The following is a 22,814-nucleotide window of genomic DNA, read 5'->3' as shown; positions in this document are numbered from 1 at the left end:
CAACATAATAACAACATTATCAGCAATTAAGCAATATCATACAAGAGGGTGTGCTGTTACACTGAATATCAGCACGGCTGTGATTCGGTCGTAGGCACGAGGCCGCAGGAGTACCGAAGATAACAGTTATGCTGATATTCAGTCAGCCTGACCTCTTGCGCCCAAACTGTGACTGAATATCATAGCACCTAGATTTTGTGTTGCAGAATACTTTAAGATGCGCTAGTATCTATTATAGTATCTGATAATAGGGGGTGGTGAGTTGTTTTGTCATTCCCTTCTGATCTCTTTCTCTTTTTGAGCACATTATTAGCTGGTGTGAGTTATGGATCTTGCATCAAAGTCCATGAACGGCTAAGCGGAGGCTCGTTGATATAGCAGTTTAAACAAGCCTGAAGCCCAAGGTAGCTGCTAATGCCATAGCGCTCCCCTTTAGTTGTGTGGATGGATCCATAAGACTGTATTCAGCTCGGTCTTCTCAATGGACTGAATGTCAATATTTATATTTTTGAGATGTAGCAATGTCTGAAAGCAGTTCAAAGCATGTGTTGTTCGCCTCACAGTGTTTTTCTTCTCTTCTCTAATTTGTCTGGGTCGGCTGGTATCATATCGGCACACCTGGAGGTTTGCACTGAAGTAGGAAACTGAGCTTGCCTTCTCTTCCTCCTCTTTTGACGACCACTCGTAGTCGTAATTGAACTCGAATGTTATTAGTGGAAATATATACATATTTGCAATTTGCAAGTTTGTTACAAGCCGACATTGATAACGACAGTTACAGTTTTTCACAATTGCTTAAACATTATTTCCTGATAGACTACCTCACTTTCTCAAAACCCTAAACACAAATCTCAAAACTCACACATACAATGCCAAATCCTACAGTTCTCTTGCAAAAGCACACTTTACCCTCAAAACAGTGTTAACTCTTCACTAAATGGTATTTTCTTTTCAAATGACAAACACATACATCATATGAGTAGACATTTCTAAGCACCCATTGAACACTGGTGTGCAAAATGGAAAACACTATAGTATGAATAGAAAACACTATATGAATGCTTTATCAGTAGAATTATGCCTTTGCATGTTCAGTGTTACACTTTCACGCGTTGGATGTAAAATATAACCATATGTTTTTACGTATACTCAAATAGAAAACAACACACAACATTTTACAGTATTTGTACCCAAAATGTGCAGTCTACTGTAAATCACAGCAAACAGGATGAAAACGGGATGAAATGAAAGAGATAACAGAAAATAGGCAATAAACAAAACAAAACAACTACTGTAGGCTGCATCCTGCCCTCAGTCCCTGCCTGGCCACAGGACCTCATCCACATCGCAGGCCATGTTCTCCCTGACCAAGCAGCGGGGGAAGAATCGCCTACAATGGAGCATGAAGCCTTGACAGGCCGCAGCAGTCACATCGCCACATGCGTCCTCCATGGCTTGCAGCAGTGGGATCTGTGTCTGGATTGAGGAAGGGAGAGTATAGAGGGAGATGCTGGATGGCCCCTGAACCAAGTCACGGACCAGAGCAGCCCGGTGGAAACTGACGTTGTCCCAGACAACAACAAACCTGATCACCTCTGTGTCATCCATCTGGTCTGGTTGAACAATGCTGTTGTAAAGTGTGTCCAGGAATGCTATGAGAAGGGCGGTGTAATAGGGACCAAGGATGGCATGGCGATGGGGGACGCCGTGGTTGAAGGCAGCAACATTGTTATGTTGTTATGTCGCGCTGGCCAGGGACTTCAGGGATAGCACGCTGGCCAGGGACTTCAGGGACGCTGGCCGATTACACTTCTGCCCCGGTGCCTTCTTTTTACAAGGTTGAACCGCGCTTTGTTCTGTGTGAACACCAAGAGAGGGAATTCAGGAAGAGTGTGCAAGATATAGAGACTTGTGCAGTCCCGGCGCCATGGGCGGGCATTAGGGGGCCGGGCCCGCCCACTGAGTCAGCTGTGCCCACCCTGGCAAAAAAAACAAACAATTTTTTTTGTTTTTTTTTTTTTATCAAAGTAAACTATCCAAATCCTTAGTCGGGGACAGCCCTAGTGGGCACTGATGTCAACAACAACACTACTGAAGCTAGCACGGCACTCTGTGAGAATTCGTTTTCTACCCTCAAGAACGTCTTTACAGAACATCGCCTTAGTATGCTTCATCGACGCAACTAAGGCCAATTTAATTCAGTTGGCATTTGAGAAGGACTTAACAAAAAAGTTCAGGAATGAGTGGAGGAGCAGTGTTTTAAGAAGATTTCACTCTGTCCCCAAACACCGCTTGCCGCTCTACTTATGATGGTGAGTAGCCTGTGGAGGAATTTTGTCAGTTATTTTTGTCAGTTCAGTTCAGTTTGTCAGTGAATTCAGAAGTGTTGAATAAATGGAGACTTTTCAAAGATATAGAATAGAATAGAATAGAAATGTATTATCCTGAGGGAAATTTGACACTGCAAATCACACAACATTAAACATTTAGACAGAACAAGTCACAAATAAGAATAACAAAACAAATGGCCTAAGAATAAAATAAAATGAAATAGAATAAAAATAGAATAAAAGATACAGTAAATAAATACAGTAAAAATATACTGAAGTCTACAGTAGGTGTAATATTGCACAGTGCTGTTTAAAAAGTAAGAGTCCAGGAAGATGGTAATTGTCACTCTGTGCTCAGTGATGCAGTGAGGCACAGTGATGCATTGTATAGTTTGATGGCTGTCGGAATGAAGGACTTCCTGTGCGATTCAGTGCTGCATTTAGGTAGTTTGAGCCTATAACATGCTCCTGCTGTCAGCCAAGTCTGTGTATAGTGGGTGGGGGGGTTTTCCCTGATGGCCTGGAGCTTAGCAAGGTTCCTCCTCTCCGCCACCCTTGCTAGAGTCCAGCTCCACCCCAACCACGCTACTGGCCTTCTTGACCATCTTATCCAGCCTGTTTGTGTCCCCTGCTCTCAGTCCGCTGCCCCAGCAGGTCTGTTATATATATCCCTTCAGTCTGTTTTTGTATAAGTGAAAGTTCTTAAGATAGAGAGAAATTTGATTTTTCAATTGCCTCTCTGCTGTTTAGTTCAGCACCGTGGGCAGCGCCAAGCAAGCCACAGCGCCGCTGTCCCAGCTGAAACGTATAAAAGGGAACCTGTGTTGAAAAACCATTGTGCCCCCCCGAGAAAATGTTATGCCCCCCCACTCATTTGTTTCTGCAGCCTGGTCTGGACTTGTGTGTAGTGTTGTGAAAAATGTGTGGTTTGGAATGGGAATCTGAGTCTAAAGCAGAAAATGTGCTTGGAGGTTAGCAGAATTGGTAAATGAGTTTCAGGTTGTGCACATTGTGTCCAATTAATGTCCAATTAATTGTGAAAAACTGTAATGTAGCCTAATTAGCGGTTATTAATAATTAACACCTGTGTGGCGGAGTGATACATATAGTTAAATGTCCCAGTGCTGTTATATTGAATATCAGCACTCATGGATCAGGCCTCTTGTCCAATCAAATTACTTGGTTGGAACTAAGTGTTGTATGATTATAGTTATTTGGCTAACTGCGTAATCTTTTTTAGAATTTCAATGTTTAAAATGAAAAAAATCCCAATTGTTTCAGTGCAAGTTGACAAATAACCAAAGACAAAGTTATATTAGTAAAAAGAAAACAATGCTAGTATACAGTAGGTTCATGTTGCAAACCGTACTCAGAGGAGCCAACTCCATAACCCACTCAAACAAACACTTTCTCACTCTCAACCCCAACCTCAGACATGCTGAGACGTGATGTTTGCTACTTTGGACTCAGCCATAACCACAACAATAAAACTATTTGCTTTTTGTAAACTATGTACATTATACCTGTTATGTCTTATTCTTATTACTTGTATTATTGCACAAATGTCTTATTCTCATCCTATTCTTATTACTTGTATTATTGCACAATCGCTGCGGGCATGACCCCCCGCATTTCACTGTATGCTTGTATGCCGTGACAAATAAAACTCTTGACTTGACTTGACATAAACACAAACAACCCGGGAAACCTCAGTATTTCCGATGAATAAGAGTCGTTGTCTAACATCAAATGGGCAAACAGGCCTCCGATGAAAACAGCAGTGGGTCTATTGCCGCGTGTCAGAGCCCACTAAATAGCTGCACCCCTCCAGGCCACGTCACACTGTTGTGTCAACATCGCTACAGGACAGATGACCGCAGCACTTTAAACGTCCCTGAAGCGTTTTCAACTTGTTTTTAGGAACAAGACGGTTCTCTACAGTCTGTCTCTCTTTTTTGAAATTTCTGCTGTTCTTGCAAACACCGACACAACACACATAAACACGGATTAAGGCGGCTATTTGGACTGGAGGGGGGTTAGGGTATATATCTTTAATCCCTCGATTATATGCAACCTTTTTACCCTCAAATCTGTGGAATCATCATTTTGCAGGCAGATGCTAAAGACTAGTTTTGGACCCAGTGGAACAGTCAGGCCTACAGAAAGTCCTATAAAATTGCATTGTGCAATCATTTAATTTAAAAGGAAATTCTTCACTTTTATATGGGTTTCACGTAACAAGGGATACAGGGGCGGCTGGGTAGCGCAGTGGACTAAGCCTACCACAACAGAGACTCTGGGATCTAATCCAGCTGTCAGCGGTACCTCCGGCTTGGTCAGTCATCCCTACTAACACAATGGCAGTGTTAGCGGGTGGGAAGCCGGTGGGGTATGTGTCCTGGTCGTTGTAAACTGCGACTCCTACTGGTTGGTCGGGGCGCCTGTTCAGCAGGGAGGGGATCTGGGGGAAATAGCGTGAACCTCAGCACGTGTTACACTCCCAGTGAAACTCCTCACTGTCAGGTGAAAAGAAGCGGCTGGCAACTCCACATGTATCGGAGGAGGCATGTGGTAGTTATACACCCTCCCCAGGCCGACAGTGGGGCAATGTGGGCAATGACCAGGAAGGGAATTGGCATAACAACTAAATTGGGATGGGTGAAAAATACAGAAAGCCCAAAAATATCATTTTTTTTAAAAAAATAAACAAGGGACAGGTGGAGTGTCTTCCCACTGTCCTGGGGTGTCCTGCTACTGTCCTGGGGTGTCCTGCTACTGTCCTGGGGTGTCCTGCTACTGTCCTGGGGTGTCCTGCTACTGTCCTGGGTCACCTCTCACTGTCCTGGGGTGTCCTCTCACTGTCCTGGGGTGTCCTGCTACTGTCCTGGGGTGTCCTCTCACTGTCCTGGGGTGTCCTGCTACTGTCCTGGGGTGTCCTCTCACTGTCCTGGGGTGTCCTCTCACTGTCCTGGGGTGTCCTGCTACTGTCCTGGGGTGTCCTGCTACTGTCCTGGGTCACCTATCACTGTCCTGGGGTGTCCTCTCACTGTCCTGGGGTGTCCTGCTACTGTCCTGGGGTGTCCTCTCACTGTCCTGGGGTGTCCTCTCACTGTCCTGGGGTGTCCTGCTACTGTCCTGGGGTGTCCTCTCACTGTCCTGGGGTGTCCTCTCACCATGCTGGGTGGTTATATAAACTGTAACTCAGTCCAATCAAAAGGATGAAATAGTGATGTTAAAGCACATCTTGTTTTGGTTAGCCATGTCGGTCTTTCAATACCATATTAAAATAGGGCAACAAGGTTCAACATTGACAGGCAAATTAGATATCTGTCCCTCTTATTGCCCCTCCCTCTCTCTCTATTCCTCATCCTTCTGCCTATTGATGACATCAGTATTCCCTCTCTGTCTCTCTCTCTCTCTCTCTCTCTCTCTCTCTCTCTCTCTCTCTCTCTCTCTCTCTCTCTCTCTCTCTCTCTCTCTCTCTCTCCCCCTCCCCCTCAGCCCCCTTGTTGAAAGATAGATTTATCTTGTCAATAAATGATGAGTGTAAATTACCGGGCCTACAGCTCTGCATAAATACGAGTCAAGGGGTCAGACACGGCAATATCCGCCCTGATTAATGTTTAACTGGCTGAAGAGTAATACTGCTCTGGGAGGATGTGCGTGCTCTCAAATGCCAAACTGACTAATGAAGAGATAAGGGGAGTCAGTGTAGCTGACATGCTAAAACAGACCAGACATTTAGAAAAAGAGAGACACAGAGTCATGACTTCTAAATCCCCCCCCCCCCACAAAATCAACACATTCACACCCATGGACAGTCCCAGAATCAAACAGGTTTACCATTTTTACGATTGCTTTGACTCATTTTGCACAGCAGAATTTCAATGTACAAAACTCTTAATGCAAAGTTCTAAACTGACTTGCAGAATTCTTACCTTAACTCATTGGGCGCCATACCTGAGATAAGTCGGGTTATCTCGCCAACCATCGAGTGCCAAAACCCGAGAATTATCGGGTTTTGATCATTTGATCTTTTTCCTTTGATCCCCGTTCTATACACTCAGCCGGAGCTCTCTAGGTCTCCCTGGCTCATCTGCTACATTGGAATTGCAATGACGATCGAATCTCACCAGGTGGCAGTATTGCCTACCTTTTGAACTGGAATAGCTTGGTGGAGACACCTTTTTTCTTTTTCTTTTGCAAGGGCTCCTCCTCCTCGGAGACAGAGCGACAGAGCGATCGCCTCGAGATTTTATCGCCTGAAGCCTATTTCCCGTATACACACGTATAGACATATACACGGATAATCGCAATGGCGATGGGATCACTGGGAATTATTCTTTTTGGAGTACCTTCTGGCTAAGGTATATTCTATGTCTATTTTACCGAACCATGTTTTTGTAACGATCACAGTGTCGTATTTTACAGGACCTACAACTTGCTTTTGGTAACAATCATAGTTTTGATTGTGATTGTTGATGATTTTGTGAAGACACATGTGTACATGGTATATACCTTTGATTTGGAGGTATTTGGGGTTTCAGGCGATGAACCACAACGATTTGGGCATATTGCATATAACTCGTCATATCTCGCGATCTATGAAAAAAGACTGGATTATTTTGGAAAGGGGCGATGTTTAGCGTGTAATAGTGCACAAACTACAGTATGTAGAAATTAACTGGTTAGTTAGTAATGGACTATGAACAATGGGTCTCATTCCCCAATATTTTCCAAAGAGTTCTCTTGGAAGACTTATCTTGGAACTGACTGAGACAGAATCAATGACAAGTTCACTCTGAGTCCTCAACACGCTGGGAATATGTCTTAAGTGGCTCAAATGTTCGCACCTGTGATATCTGCGTTGGGGAATGGCACCATGTCTCAAACATGAACGCGCGTCCCTGTCTAGGTCATTTGCATACAAAACAATGCCTCCAGAGCTCCTTATAAGGCAACTAATGATGCAGCCGTATGAAAATGGATGCGGAAGCGTTTTGCGACCCATCGATATTAGATTAGATTAATTGTATTGTCATCATATATAGTACAGCTCGGTGCACCTGCCACAGCGCGCGCACACACACACACACACACACACACGCGCGCAGTACTGTATAGCCTATGCGCGTAATGAATAGGGATGGGTACCGAATTCGGTACTTTTGAGGTACCGAACCGAAACACGTCGGTACTACCGAGTATCGATTCAAGTGAGATACCGATTTTATTTTTATTTTTTTGGTTTCATGTCAATGTTCACACGCACAATATATGCTAACCTAGGATTTTACTTGATTCAACAACAAAGCAGTCGGCGCAATGGCAAGCCGAAAACTGTCGAAATTGTAGTTTTTTGAAGTTTGGTTTTTTTTTTGACTGAGGTAGTAGGTACATTACATTTTTTTAGACTAAAGTACAGAAAAAAGGTACCGTTGGGTACCGGTATCGATTCACAGGTACCGGTACCGTATCGGTTCAAATGTGAAAGGTACTAGTGGTCTGCAAGGGCCTTGAAATAAAGCCAGAGCCCTGCCCGAGCCCTTGAACTTCAGGCCCTGCCCGAAAATAAGCCCGACTGTAAATAATATTTTAAGCCCTAGCCCGCGTGAAAACCAGAAAAATATTATTATTATTATTATTATTATTATTATTATTAAAATATAATTTTTTTTGTATTTGTTTTAAATATTCGAAACACGGTTTTATATGAACGTAATAAATAAACAAAACTAAGAAGCATTTACATAGCCTGTTTCGCAATGCCGTCTCTCCCAGTGCTCGCTTATATAGACTGACTCACACTGTCACACATCAGCCTCGTAAAACGTATTGAAGGCTATAGAATCTTCTTTGACACACACACACACACACACACACGACACACAATAGCCTACTCAGTCAAACAAACAAACAGAAAACAGAAATCAGATTTCGAGCAGAGCAACGTAATGAAAATCACAACAAAACAAGTAGCAGTCGCGACCCAGCAAATAGTAAACATCACTCACCAGACGTCAGCAACGCGTTGAACACCGTTAACAAAACCGGCTACATACATCCCAAGAACAAATTAAAACGTTCGCCAACTGGCTATATTCCAACACAACCAATCGAGTTGAACTTGTCCCCTGAGTTCTCTCTGCGCGCTGCAGTAATTACATCCAAATGTTTCTCTGGCGCAAAAGAGAAAGCGAATCTTAAAACGAAGGTTATCATATAACCCTAGTTATATGAAGAAAAAAAAAAAAAAACGCCGGTGCCCGGGCCCGGCCGAGCCCGAATTATTTATTTAAAAAAAAGCCCTACCCAGCCCGAACCCGCCGGGCCGGGCCGGGCCCCGTCGGGCCTGGGCAAGGTTGCAGTGCACTAAAAGGTACCCATCCCTAGTAATGAATGAACGCAGTATAGGCTTATTATCCCATTAATGACTTGTTTCATTAGGATTTAGTAGATACTATATGCTCTGCCCTATACGTACAGTATAAGTACAGTCTGTACTTATACTGTACGTAGGGCAGAGCATATATATTGTATCTACTAAATCCTAATGAAACAAGTATAAGCCTATATACTGTTCATTCATTAGACACGTAGGCTATACTGGCGCACACAAGACTTATGGAATGTTAATGCAGTCTATTTCCACGTCATTAGCTTTAGTTCTTATTTATTTATTTATCCACTGTCATTTCAGTGTTGGTGTATAGGCTATATAGTGTATTTCAATATCAGTTTAATTGATTAATGATATATTCAAAGGAATGCAGGTTTATAGCTATATCAAACAAAGGTCTGTCCCATTGTATACCAATCAATGGGATATATTGCATGTTGACCTGCATTCTTTCAAAATGTATAATTAATCATTAAAACAGATATGTAACAAATAAGAAATACAAATTCCACAGAAGGCATTAAATAATTATTATTTTCAATCATTTCACAATAATTGCATAATTGTGTTTGAATATCTGAGTAATTAAAGTAATTATACATTTGTCCAAAATATCTGGTTCAGATATGGTTAATCCAGCTGCCCTGTGATCAGATGAATCCATATTATTTATTTTTCCGACATCAAATGCGTAATTTCTTATCGTACAAATATTGTCATATTTATTTTAATTATGATTAAGTAATTAATTCCAAGGAGGCCTGTAGCGTTGACATGAAGGAATCACTATGAGAAGTTAATAACATTTTCAATTAGTCAATCAATCATAAGTGTGCTCCTCAGCACTCTTAAATCTGCTCTCAGCCACGGTCAAATCCGATCTCAGGAAAATTTGGGGAATCGCGCTACCAGCCCTAATATGTCTTAAATGGGCAGAACTCAGAAGAGGACATTTTTGGTCGTAAATCCGTTCGGGAATGAGACCAAATGAGCCATACTATTGTCTCCATACTGTATGTGAGGGCTGGAGGAATTCTGCATGCAGCCCAACGAGGGGGCGTGCCGTTTTTCTGCTTCACGCACCTGAGATGAGTTTGCAATCAGCTCGGGAGAGTACTAGTATTGCAGACTCCCCTCCACTCCTGGTCGCGTGAATATTTTCGGCAACCAACTTGTGTTTAGCGTTTCTCTGATTGGCCACTACGCCCATGTGACCGCGGCAGCGCGAGAGAGCTGCAGCGCGGAAATAGGCTGTCTATTGCCATTCTCTAAGACAAACTCTAACCTTAACCAGCTCCTTAACAGCGCCTAAACTTAACCCTTCTAACCTTAACCAACTCCGAAACAATGCCTAACCTTAACCTTAACCAACTCCGAAACAATGCTTAAAGTTAACATGCCTAAACTTAACCGGCGAAAGAATGCACGTTAAAAAAAAAGAATTTTATTTTTTTTAAGGGAATCGAACTTGTCACCAACGGACCGCAGGATCCACAGCAAGGCAGCGCTGCCAGTTGAGCTAGTTGTCGATGGTAAAAAAGGGGGGATTACTGCTACATAATGCTGCCGCTCCGCTCTGCTGCTGCCGCATCGCCGTGGGGGCGTGGCTAGACGCAAGTTGGGCGTGGCTAGACACAAGTTGGTTGCCTTTAATATTTAGGCCTCCTGGTCGGGTCGTTCTTGTTACTACCATCTACTGCCGCGTCTCCGGCGTGAGACGTTGTGCCACCCCTGTACATCACCACCTGTCGCCGTTTCCTGAAGTGGGACACTGTCTTCACTCTCTATTACTCCACGGGAGGATCCCAGTATTCCCACTCCAGATGTCCTGCCGGCTACTTCCCAACTCCCTCTACATGGACCTCGTTCCTGGGGTGAGGCTCGCCATCGCTCTCTATTACTCCACGGGAGGATGCCCGTGTTCTCACCCCATTCCCCTTGGACCCCCTGGTTGCTGCGCTGCCCGTCGGCAGCATTCTGGTCGGGAGGATGCCCATGTTCAATGAAGAGTCCTGTGTATTTTGCCCGTGTTTCTGGAAGATTTCCTGTGTACCTCTTTGCCTGTGTGCTAGAGGATTCCTGCCTGTGCGCCCCTTAAAGGCACAGTGCCGCGTTTTTTGTGTTCATGGACTTTGGTGTTTTTTCCCCCTTAAAGGCTGAGTGCCGCTTTTTTGTATATAATAAATCATGCCCTTGTTTTGGCTAACTCTGATTACCTGTCTGTGTCGTGCAATTGGGGTCGCATTACAAACCATAACACCATAGCTATAATACAGATGTAGCCCTCACCTCCATAGCCATGAAGTGCTTTGAGAAGCTAGTGAAGGGCTACATCTGTTCCTCCCTCCCCATCAACCTGGACCCTCTGCAATTTGCATATCGCCCCAACAGGTCCACAGAGGACGCCATAGCCCATGTGCTGCACACAGCAGCATCACATCTGGACAAGAGGAAGGGGAACTATGTGAGAATGCTGTTCATCGACTACAGCTCAGCATTCAATACCATAGTCCCCTCCAAACTCATAGCCAAGCTCAGGGACCTGGGCTTGAACTATGACCTGTGCCAGTGGGTCCTGGACTTCCTGACGGGCAGACCCCAGGTGGTAAGAGCCGGCAACTGCACCTCCTCATCCATCACGCTCAACATAGGGGCCCCCCAGGGCTGTGTTCTGAGCCCCCTCCTCTACTCCCTGTACACACATGACTGCGTAGCACAGCGGAACAACAACACCATCATCAAATTTGCTGATGACACAGTAGTGGTGGGCCTGATCTCTGCCAACGACGAAAGGGCCTACCTGGAAGAGGTAGAGAACCTGTCACAGTGGTGTCAGGAGAACTGCCTCTCCCTGAACGTCAGCAAAACAAAAGAGATGATTGTGGACTTCAGGAGGTCGGGGGTCAAGGACTACAGCCCCCTCAGCATCGACGGGGCACCAGTTGAGAGAGTGAACAGTTTCAAGTACCTCGGAGCCCACATATCCGAGGACTTGACATGGACCACACACATTGACAGTGTTGTGAAGAAGGCACGACAACGCCTCTACTTCCTCAGGCGCCTAAGGAAGTTCCAAGTCAGTCAGAAGATCCTTAGGAACTTCTACTCATGTACAATAGAGAGCATCCTGACCGGCAACATCACCTCCTGGTTTGGGAATAGCACTGCACAAGACCGTAGCAGACTACAAAGAGTGACACGTTCAGCCGAACGCACAATTAGAGGGGGGCTTCCCACCCTCCAGAACATTTACAACAAGCGGTGCAAGGGGAAGGCTAAGAGAATTATTAAGGACTCGAGCCACCCGAACAACTGCCTCTTTGAACTGCTGCCGTCAGGCAAGCGATACCGGAGTCTTATGGCGAGCACAGAAAGACTCAGAAGGAGCTTCTATCCCCAGGCCATCAGGCTGCTAAACGAACAATAATCGCTAAACGAACAATAATCACTATGCAACAACCATCAAATGCACACAGCACACACACCCACAAGCACACACTCACTCAAACAAACAACACACTGCAGCACCCACTCTCCACACTTTAGATCACACAAACACACTTACACTTTATATTTATTGATAAAGGATTTGCACTACAACTCGTACACCTACTGTGAATTGTACCTAAACTGCACCTCGTCCATTTATGCCTTGCACTATATAGAATTGTATATTAGTACACTGCACAGTATTGTATATTGTATGGTAACTACGTCTACGAACATTGTACATATGTCTAAACTGAACACTGTGACCTCTTTTTTTACTTCTAATTTTTACTATGTTTTTATTTCATACTTATCTTGTCATGCACAGTCTCTGGAGCGCAACAGTAAGAAGCATTTTGTACAAAAGTATTCTGTACTTCTGTATGACAACTATTAAAGAAACTTGAACGATGGGTCTGCAAACATCGCTAAAATGGTCAATAACGCTGGCGCCAGGCAGTACAGATGGGGAAAGTGGGTGGTGCCCAATGAGTTAAGACATTACATCCTATGCGGAAATACAAAGTGCCAAACTCTAAATCATATGCTCCATTCTCAGAGTACAGCCACCGTGACCTAATATTACAACAATGTTCAATTGCTTATTGCTACAAAGGCAGATCACTAAATCAATTCAACAGGTGTTTGTACTAATGTCTCATTACCTTCAACCACTTTTCCCAGTTGAGTAGCATTGCAATACAATTGATAATCTCTTCACCACTACATAAAAGGCTGCTTAGAAACCTGAAGAAAGGAGCAACATGGAGAAAGTCGGTGCAGCTATGGTTGGCAACGAAGGACAGGGTCATGGACGGGGTCGTGGCCAAGGAGGCAGAAGAACATCTGTCTCAAATGAAATTATAACCACAATTGTTGACCATGTAATACAGTAAACCGAGGTCTAACACTGGCTGAAGCTGGCAGGATGGTGCAGCCAAACCTGAACAGGTCAACGGTGGCATCCATTATACACATTTTTACAGTAAGAGATAATCGGTAAGTCAATATGTGTAATTTACTGTACAGTAACTGTATATTGAAATTACAGTAATTGTAAAATGTATATTGTTGTCTGTTACAGTATATTTCATAAATACTAAAGGTGTGGGTGTGAATCATTTTTGTAATTGTTATCTTTACTGTACTTTAGAACTGAACGAGCACCACCAAGTGGAGGACGTGGCCTTCTTCTCTCTGTGCAGCAGGAGAGGGCACTTGTAGACATGGCGGTCAGATGTGACGTCGATGAAATTCTTTGGCCAAAGTAAAAAAAAAAATCATCTTTTATTTTATTGAATTATTTGTACAGTACTTTACAATAATTTGTTTACTGTAACTGTTTGTTTTTACCATAAAATACAGAGCATTACTGTATGTATTTTTCTTTACTGTAACGATTAAGGCGAGACAGCACCCCCTAATAGGGAATAATTATATTTGAATAGATATCACTATGAAACGTTCCCAGTTTGTTATGTACATATAAACTAAGAAAAAATATATTGCAAGTTTTCAGAATTTTATGTTTATATATGCAAATGAGGCACTTCCCATTAACACTTTCAGTGCCATTCACTGATAAACACGTTTCTGATGCCCAACCGTTGAGTGCCAATCATGTGTTAACACGTTTCTGGATCGTTATTTCTTTTATTCGATGTTTCCATTTATAATCCATCCAGTGAGCCCTGTGTTATCATTGGGAATGGGTCTGGAATCGCAAAAGTCCAATACTGCCGCCTGCCGCCCTGCGGACGGTATTGCACTTCCTTTGAAACTATGTGGCTTGGCGTGTGTGTCGATCTAAAGTCTCCGGGCGGAGTCTTCCTTGTCAGGCAGGACAAGCGGTTATAACGCATGCATTGAGGAGAATCAAGCGCTCCCGATTCATGTTCTTTGGTGGATTATGTTGGCAACACGATCGACATCAATACTTGGAATGGCGATCAGATAATTGGAATATTCTTTTTGGGGCAGATCCTAGTCAAGGTAAAGGCTATATGGTATCAATCTTGCGTTGATCCAAAAATGCCTTCATTGCGATTGGAGCGTGTGTGTGTAATTTGTGTCTATTCCGTTGGTGACGATCAGAGCGTCAAAAAACAACCCCCCCCCCCCCCCTTTCACGCATTCATGATGAAACATAATACCGATAATCTAGACTTGATTTGAGAACAGTAGCTAGTCCAGGGAAGAAACGAGAACGCTTTTAGTAGAATACACGCTAAAGGCTATTACGTAGCCTTTTGGGAATTACCCTAGACCACGCTATAACTATACTTATATTCACCGCGGTATAAAGCGGGAATGTATGGATGAAAAAAGTATTTATTTTTTGCATCTTGACCGGAAGAAACTCAGTGTCAAACGACCATATTACTGTATCCATAGCTATAATATTAAATATAGTTATAGCTCTACAAACAAGGTGACAGACTCTATTAGGTTAATCCTTGGCACCGCATAGCCGTATCCCGGAAGGGGCGTGGCACCCAATGTGTTAAATATGCACACATTTGCATGTATCGCCAAGACTCACATCACCAACATGGATAATGCCAGATTCAAAAACTTGGTTTCATTTAGTTGATACATTCAAAATGAAACTTCTTATATAGGGGATTGTGGTTGATATCAGCCCATACATCAGGAAATACTGACTACTGTCATAAAAAAAAAGTTTGCCTAGTTTTGGTATAAAATGTACTATAAACCCGGCTATGAATGATGTATCAACAAACCCCTCCATACCCAGAAGCGTAATATGGATGGGAAGAAATGTGGAAAGTTTGGTGTGTGTAGGTACTAGGGAAATGGAGTTCCAAGACTTTGTAAAAGTAAAATGCATAAAAAAAAACTAGTTTTTCAGAAAACGACCTCAAAGTTCTGTATTGTAATTGTGATCTATGGACACAATCAGACAAAATTAAGTAAAATAAACAACTAAATGTGTGTTATTGACGTTTTATTGTCACTATTTATTGTCACAGAAGACATGTTTAGGAAGCAAAATATAACAACATCTCAATATCGTCGGAAAAAAGCAAAAAGGCGATTTTGGGGGTACTGTCTCGCCTTAAAATTCAAATAATCAAAAAAAAATGTTGTCTTTCATAAAAACACAAGCACTATACTGCAGTCTATCGGTTGGTAACAAGTATTTTGTGTTTGACCACATTATTTGATAATGACCGTTGTATTTGAAAAGTGCACCAATAATTAAACTTCAACGATGAACATATCCACTGTTCTGACACTATGATAAACTTTAGCATGAAATATAATCTAATTTGGTTCAGTTGTTCACTTACTGTAATTGTTTGAAATATCTAATGTTCTGGTGCTGTGATAAGCTTTTGCATGTACTATTCTCTGATTTGACACTGGTACTTTTATTTTGCATGCTATATTGCATTTTGAAACCAAAATTCGCAGTATAGCATTCTGTGTTAAGAGTTTTGCACATGTAAACTCTGATGTGCAAAATGCGTCAAAGCAACCGTAAAAAACTGTAAAGGGATTAGTTCTGATCTTTGTTTTTCTAGCCCTCTTTGCTACTTACCAATGATGTTGTCGATCGAGTCAAGACTGTACAAGCCTGTCTGTACAAGTTGTCTCAGAGTAACTGAAACTCTACTCCACAGTGCACACAAACTAGATTTCAATGACCTTCAGTCGGCTTGTACAGACGTGAGCTTGCTCCTATTTACCTTGCAATGGTTTGTGGCTAACAATCTGGAACTAGTACGAGGAAAGGACTCAACAACTCATTGGTACAGTATGTAAGAAATAGGGCTAGTGGTCCAAAACTCAGAACTATCCCTTTAAAAATCCTTCATGCTGCTATGCCCATGAAACTACTTATGGAAATATGGAATAGTCACTCTGACTACATCCCCTGCAAAATTAGGCTTCAGATGTATTCATAGTCTTTCTGTATCATCTCTCTCTCTCTCTCTCTCTCTACCCCCCCACCTCTACCTCTGTGTCTGTCCTTTATTAAAACAGCTTTCTGCCAAAGCAGAGCGTGCACCCAGCACGGCAGATATAAATTCATTAGTTGGATTCTAACACAGAGCCCGTCCCTCTCGCGTTCCCTGGGAGGCAGACGGAGCCAGTGAGGTGAGCTTTGATCGGGCGGCTGCAGCAGAGCTCGGAGAGCACCCTGACATCTGTATCAGTGTGTACGACACACACTCCCGCTGAATTAATGCAAATCAACTCATGTAGAACATTCATTTTCCGAGGTGGGGAAACCAGAGGCAAAACTGACAAGAGTCTCCAATTGTAATTCACCTGAAGGAAATCAAGGTTGTGCATGTGCACCACCCCCAAAAACCTTTTCTCATTAGACTGCAAAACACACCATTGGGTACTTGTCGAATTGCACATCATGTTAATACATTAATTAAGGCTGTGATCACATTGGATGCGTTTGTGAACGTGTCCGTGGCACTTTCCTATTGTCTTCAATGGTTTCGTTGCGACAGGCGTGCGGCTCCTCCAAACTATGCGTATCGTGTTTTTGAAGCAGCGCTCTTTTGGACGCTCTCAGTTGAAAAAGTTTTAACTTTAGCCACAGATCGCACTGACGTTAATGTCGCCTTCTTGTCGACGGACCAATCAAATCAACCGAGGGGAGGGGGGGGCTGTGGCGCAGTGGACTAAGCACTCGCCTACCACCGCAGAGACTATGGGATCGAATCCAGCTGTCAGCGGTACCTCCGGCTTGGTCAGTCGTCCCTACTAACACAATTGGCAGTGTTAGCGGGTGGGAAGCCGGTGGGGTATGTGTCCTGGTCGCCTCTACTTTTAAGGCGGCCCAAGAGCCCTTCCGCGTTTCTGATTGGCCGCGACGCCCCACGTGACAACGCCGCCGCGCGTCTGCCGCGGAGCGGAGCGGCAGAGCGGAAATAGGCTGCATTCTATTGCCATGCTCTGCGACCAACTCTAACCTTAACCAACTCCGAAACAATGCCTAAACTTAACCCTAACCTTAACCAACTCCGAAACAATGCCTAAACTTAACCCTAACCTTAACCAACTCCGAAACAATGCCTAAACTTAACCCTAACCTTAACCAACTCCGAAACAATGCCTAAACTTAACCCTAACCTTAACCAACTCCGAAACAATGCCTAAACTTAACCCTAACCTTAACCAACTCCGAAACAATGCCTAAACTTAACCGGCGAAAGAATGCACAAAAACAAAAAACAAAATTAAGGGATTCGAACTTGTCACCAACGCACAGGTTCCACAGCAAGGCGGCGAGCGAGTTGAGCTAACCGTCGATGTTGAAAGAGGGGGGATTACGGCTGCATAATGCCGCGGCTCCGCTCCGCGGACAGACGCGCGGCGGCGTTGTCACGTGGGCCGTGGCGGGCAATCAGAGAAACGCGGAAGGGCTCTTGGGCTGCCTTTAAAGAAGAGGCGTCCTGGTCGTTGTAAACTGCGCCTCCTTTGGTCGGGGCGCCTGTTCAGCAGGGAGGGGATCTGGGGGAAATAGCGTGAATGAACCTCTGCACGCGTTACGTTCCCCCAGTGAAACTCCTCGCTGTCAGGTGAAAAGAAACGGCTGGCGACTCCACATGTATCGGAGGAGGCATGTGGTAGTTCTACACCCTCCCCGACCACCTGACCACACCCACAACGACCAGGAAGGGAATTGGCATAATGACTAAATTGGGATGGGTGAAAAATACAGCCCAAAAACAAATAGAAGATTATTTTTTTTATAATAATCAACCGAGGGGAGGGACTACAAATCTGAGGTATCTGAAGAGAAATCGACCGATCATTAATGGAGGTGAAGCAAATTTGTTCAGTTTCCGACAAACCTTGTTTGTACGAACTGTCTAACAGGTCTTACCACAACCGAGATATGAACAGCAACGCCTGGAGGGCTGTGAGCAATCAAGGTTAACGGTAGTAATTTATGTAACTTATATAACGTTAGCTGAGGTAGCAATGGTAATCAGTGGTATCACTTGTTGCGCCCTGTGCACTTTCGATTATCTATGTACTGTACACCGCTGTGCCTTGTGTGAGTGTAAGACAAAGGTGTCCAATCTGTCTAATCTAAAGGTCCCATATTATGAAAAACTAACTTTTTCAGTGCTTGTGCATACAGTACATTTGGGTCTCTGATGGGCCTACTAACGCACAATGTGAAACAAGTCAACCCAGTCCGATTTTGCGCACAGCCTGTCTTCAGAAACTGTGCCTTTAAACGAGCCACTTGGACTTCCGTCTTTATGTGATGTCACACCAAAAAGCACATTGAAATGAGTCCACCCAATGGGTCATTGACTTGTGTGTGAAATAAATCTCTTTACTACCTAAAGTTGAACCTAAAATAAAACTTAAAACATTTAAGTAAGATGAAATAGCTTGTTCTTGATCCGCAATGCCTATTTTGACAGTTTGATCAGAATTTAATTCGATCATGAGCCTGGCATATATTCAACAGAAAACATGAAAGACATGTTTGGTGGACCTCTGAGACCTACGTATTATGAACTTGTTGAAAGGGATTATGATATGGGACCTTGAAAGCGTTGTAATTAAAATGGTGTAACAGGGGGGAGAGGGAAGAGGGGGTGGGTTATACAATTTAACGGTCTGAATATTTACCATATTGGGAGGCAAAAAAGATTATGGGCAATTCCTCATTCGACAGGGTCCCACCCTCTCTCACCTTCATACAGCCAATCGCTGAGACCGTTGAAGATCACACCCTCCTTGCCGGTGGAGACCAGGCGGATGGAACGGCTCTCCACGGTGGAGCGGTAGTAGATGTTGTTCTCAAAGATGAAGATCTACAGCGACAGAGACAGAGAGAGAGAGAGAGAGAGAGAGAGAGAGAGAGAGAGAGAGAGAGGGAGAGAGGGAGGGAATACTGATGTCATCAATAGGCAGAAGGATGAGGAATAGAGGACACTTTCCTGTGTCTGAACTGACTCGTTCTAAAGTCAGAGTGAGGTCTGGATGAGCAGGGGAGGGGTCACTCGCCCTGTGACAGAGAGCTGGATCCCGATATACATCACAGCGCTTCTGCGCGGCTGACAAGCTCAACAGATACCGTTGACTCTGCAGACGCATCCATTCGCAGCCAGATGTCAGTCTTAAACCTCTCAAATGCTTCCTGTTACTCACTTCATCACTGTGGTGGATAAAAAAACAAATCAATATTTTCCTAACATACTTCCATTTTGACAGAAGACCGAAAGACCAAAAGGCTAATTCTTTTCATCCCAGTACGATGATAAATGTCGGATGGTGGTGGTGATTTTGTCTTTTGACATCTCCCCCTCCGCACTGTAATTGGGCTCCTGTTGGGAGAAGTCCTGCAGAGCTGGCCAGATATCTGAAGGTCAGCTCTTTCATTACAACAAATAATAGATCATCACCGCACATCGTGAGTGAGGTTGGAGGTTCTTTGGGGCTGGGTGTTTGCAGAGAGCTAAGGCCATGCTGAAATCAATTTGAGACCGCTTAAAAAGTAGGGCCCAGCTCGATATCTCCACATTATGGAACCCTGTGGCCTTGAGTTAATACCAACGTGGATGGAAATCTTGGAATGATGGGGGGGGTATGAAGTAGGGAAACCAATATGGCACGTGTTTAAGGCTCTCAAATCGATGACACAACGTCCCATGTATACGTATCCACTAGACATGGATCCAACATTGAGAGAGTTGATGAATATAGGAGTACCTTGGTATCTGGTTTGATGAGAAGTTTATACCATATAGAGATGATCTTGTTAGCCAACTGCATCAAAAGATTGCCTTTGTCTATAGGAATAGAACCAACGTCCCTATATTTAGTAGAAAAAGTATTGTTGAAACACTATGAAGTAGGAAAACCAATATGGCATGTGTTTAGGGCTCTCAAATCGATGCCACAACGTCCGTGTCGCATGACGCAGAAGTGAGGCCTGCACAAAACACTGCGTTGTAAACGCTCACAAGCATCCAGATCTGTACTCTATTAACCCCGCTCTCTAGTCCTGCGTTCTCACGAGTAAGAGAGGAGCTGGTTGTCATCATCGCCGAACCCCTGTGTGTCAGGAGTGGCTTCTGTGCAGAAACAGTCCCTGTAAACAAAAGCTAATATCCGGCAGGGCACAGACCTGGCCCCATGTTCTGACGCGTGTATCGCTTCCGCAACGGAATTCGGTTTCCTGGTTCCTCTGATTGGCCGCGACCCCCACGTGACCCGCCCCCCTATCCACCGCTCTGCCGCTGCCGCGCGCGGCAGAGAGCGGCCGCGGACTCGCTCGCTTCCTCAATTTATACGCATGGAAGTATTGACTGAATGAATGAATTAATGAAAACTTTATTTAACAGATTGCAGAATGGGTACAATACAGTACGGCTCAATACACACAATTGTTAAGGGGATGCAGACCTGAGAAAGACGTTTGTCTTGTTTACATCAGGGTCCCCCATTTTCAATTCATATAGAACGACTACGCCGTAACAAATCATTAAAAAAATATACCGTTAACTGGAATATGTTGTGCCTTTACACATATGTTGGATTATGTAATTGGTTTGTCATGACAAACAAATAAAAAAAACCCGATTTACCCGCTGGCTACGCCAACACACAGTGACTGCATGTAGTCACTGTGTGTTGATGTTGTAGCCACCTCCTCTGCGGCAGGAATACTAAGCTCCCCCTTAAGCTCCAGGAGAGAGGGGAGAGGCTGAAAACCCGCAGTTCTTGCCCGCCTGATGGGAGCCGAATCCCGGCATCCGATTTGTCTGATGAATACCCCCAAACATGGAGGTCCCGAATGCATGGAAGTATTGATTGCGCCGTAACAAATCATTAAAAAAATATACCGTTAACTGGAATATGTTGTGCCTTTACACATATGTTGGATTATGTAATTGGTTTGTCATGACAAACAAATAAAAAAATCGCGATTTACCCGCTGGCTACGCCAACACACAGTGACTGCATGTAGTCACTGTGTGTTGATGTTGTAGCCACCTCCTCCGCGGCAGGAATACTAAGCTCCCCCTTAAGCTCCAGGAGAGAGGGGAGAGGCTGAAAACCCGCAGTTCTTGCCCGCCTGATGGGAGCCGAATCCCGGCATCCGATTTGTCTGATGAATACCCCCAAACATGGAGGTCCCGAATGCATGGAAGTATTGATTGCGCCGTAACAAATCATTAAAAAAAGATACCGTTAACTGGAATATGTTGTGCCTTTACACATATGTTGGATTATGTAATTGGTTTGTCATGACAAACAAATAAAATATCGCGTCATTCTATATGAATTGAAAATGGGGGACCCTGATGTAAACAAGACAAACGTCTTTCTCAGGTCTGCATCCCCTTAACAATTGTGTGTATTGAGCCGTACTGTATTGTACCCATTCTGCAATCTGTTAAATAAAGTTTTCATTCATTCATTCATTCAGTCAATACTTCCATGCGTATAAATTGAGGAAGCGAGCGAGTCGGCAGAGCGGTGGATAGGGGGGCGGGTCACGTGGGGGTCGCGGCCAATCAGAGGAACCCGGAAACCGAATTCCGTTGCGGAAGCGATACACGCGCCCAAGCCGGCTGCTGGGGACACGACTAGATGAGGGACTCTCTCACTTTATCTTTGGGGAGACGCTGTTCCATCGTTTTATGGAGTGTCAGGGTCTAAGGCCGCTTTCCTGTCTATTTGGTTCTGTATTTATTTAACTCATTAATTGCCAAACCCGAGATAAGTCGGGTTAACTTGACATGCGTTGGCTGCCAGACCCGAGATATCTTGGGTTTTGGTTGTTTATTCTTTTATTCAATATTTGTATTCATTATTCATCCAGGGACCTTGGTGTTACCATATACCTACCATATATATATATACCTATGATATAGATTTGATTTGGGAATAATAGTGTGTACAGGCAAGAAACGGCAACGTTTATTGTAGAATTGACGTATATGGCTATTACTCAGCCATTCGGGAATGACCCCAGACCACGCTATAACCATACTTATATTCACCACGGTATAACACGGGAACGTATGGATGAAGAAATTAATTCTTTTTCACATATTGAACGATAGATAGGTGATGTCAAATGGGCCATAGTATTACATCCATAGCTATAATATAGAATATAGTTATAGCTCTACAAACAAGGTGACGCACTCCTATCTTTTAAAGCGTGGCATTGCTATGACGAGCCCCGTCTAATAGCTGGCAGTCAATGAGGGAGTTTGTTTGTTTTTGTTTTTCTGTGTCTTGTTTTGGTTTTGGATATTGTTGTAATGAGAGGCAGGGGGTCAAGGAAAGACGGCCATTTATTTAAGAAGCAAACAAATGTTGGAATCGGGGCAAATATCAGGATGCAGTTGAGTCAAGAGGACAACGGTACTCTCTGCATACGACAAAGCAATGACAGATCTCCCCCCACCTGGGAACACGGCCTCATGAAGCTGCATTCTGGTTTATTGGGGCTGGTGTATTTCTGCAGGTGGGTTAGGTTGAGACGGCAGGAGGTGGATACGGCTGACAAGCTGTTTTTTTTATTCATCTATTTGTTTACCATTCTCTTTTGTTTAGTGTACATGTTG

General features: G+C 43.9%; 1 protein-coding gene across 1 annotated transcript in view; it reads right to left on the bottom strand.

Moving 5' to 3' along the window:
- The window catches only part of dpp6a (dipeptidyl-peptidase 6a), a gene marked incomplete at both ends in the record, with an annotated part of 272,276 nt that overhangs the window by 32,626 nt on the left and 216,836 nt on the right, over positions 1 to 22,814 (bottom strand). The window contains one exon of the mRNA XM_084326051.1: positions 18,923 to 19,043. Within this exon, the coding sequence (XP_084182177.1) occupies positions 18,923 to 19,043 (121 nt within the window). The remainder of the gene's footprint in view (positions 1 to 18,922; positions 19,044 to 22,814) is intronic.

The sequence above is a fragment of the Notolepis coatsorum genome (genome assembly GCF_963971535.1).
Source record: "Notolepis coatsorum genome assembly, chromosome: 12".
Taxonomy (NCBI): domain Eukaryota; kingdom Metazoa; phylum Chordata; class Actinopteri; order Aulopiformes; family Paralepididae; genus Notolepis; species Notolepis coatsorum.
Note: the sequence above shows the minus strand (reverse complement) of the source record. Positions and strands in the feature narration are given on the sequence as shown.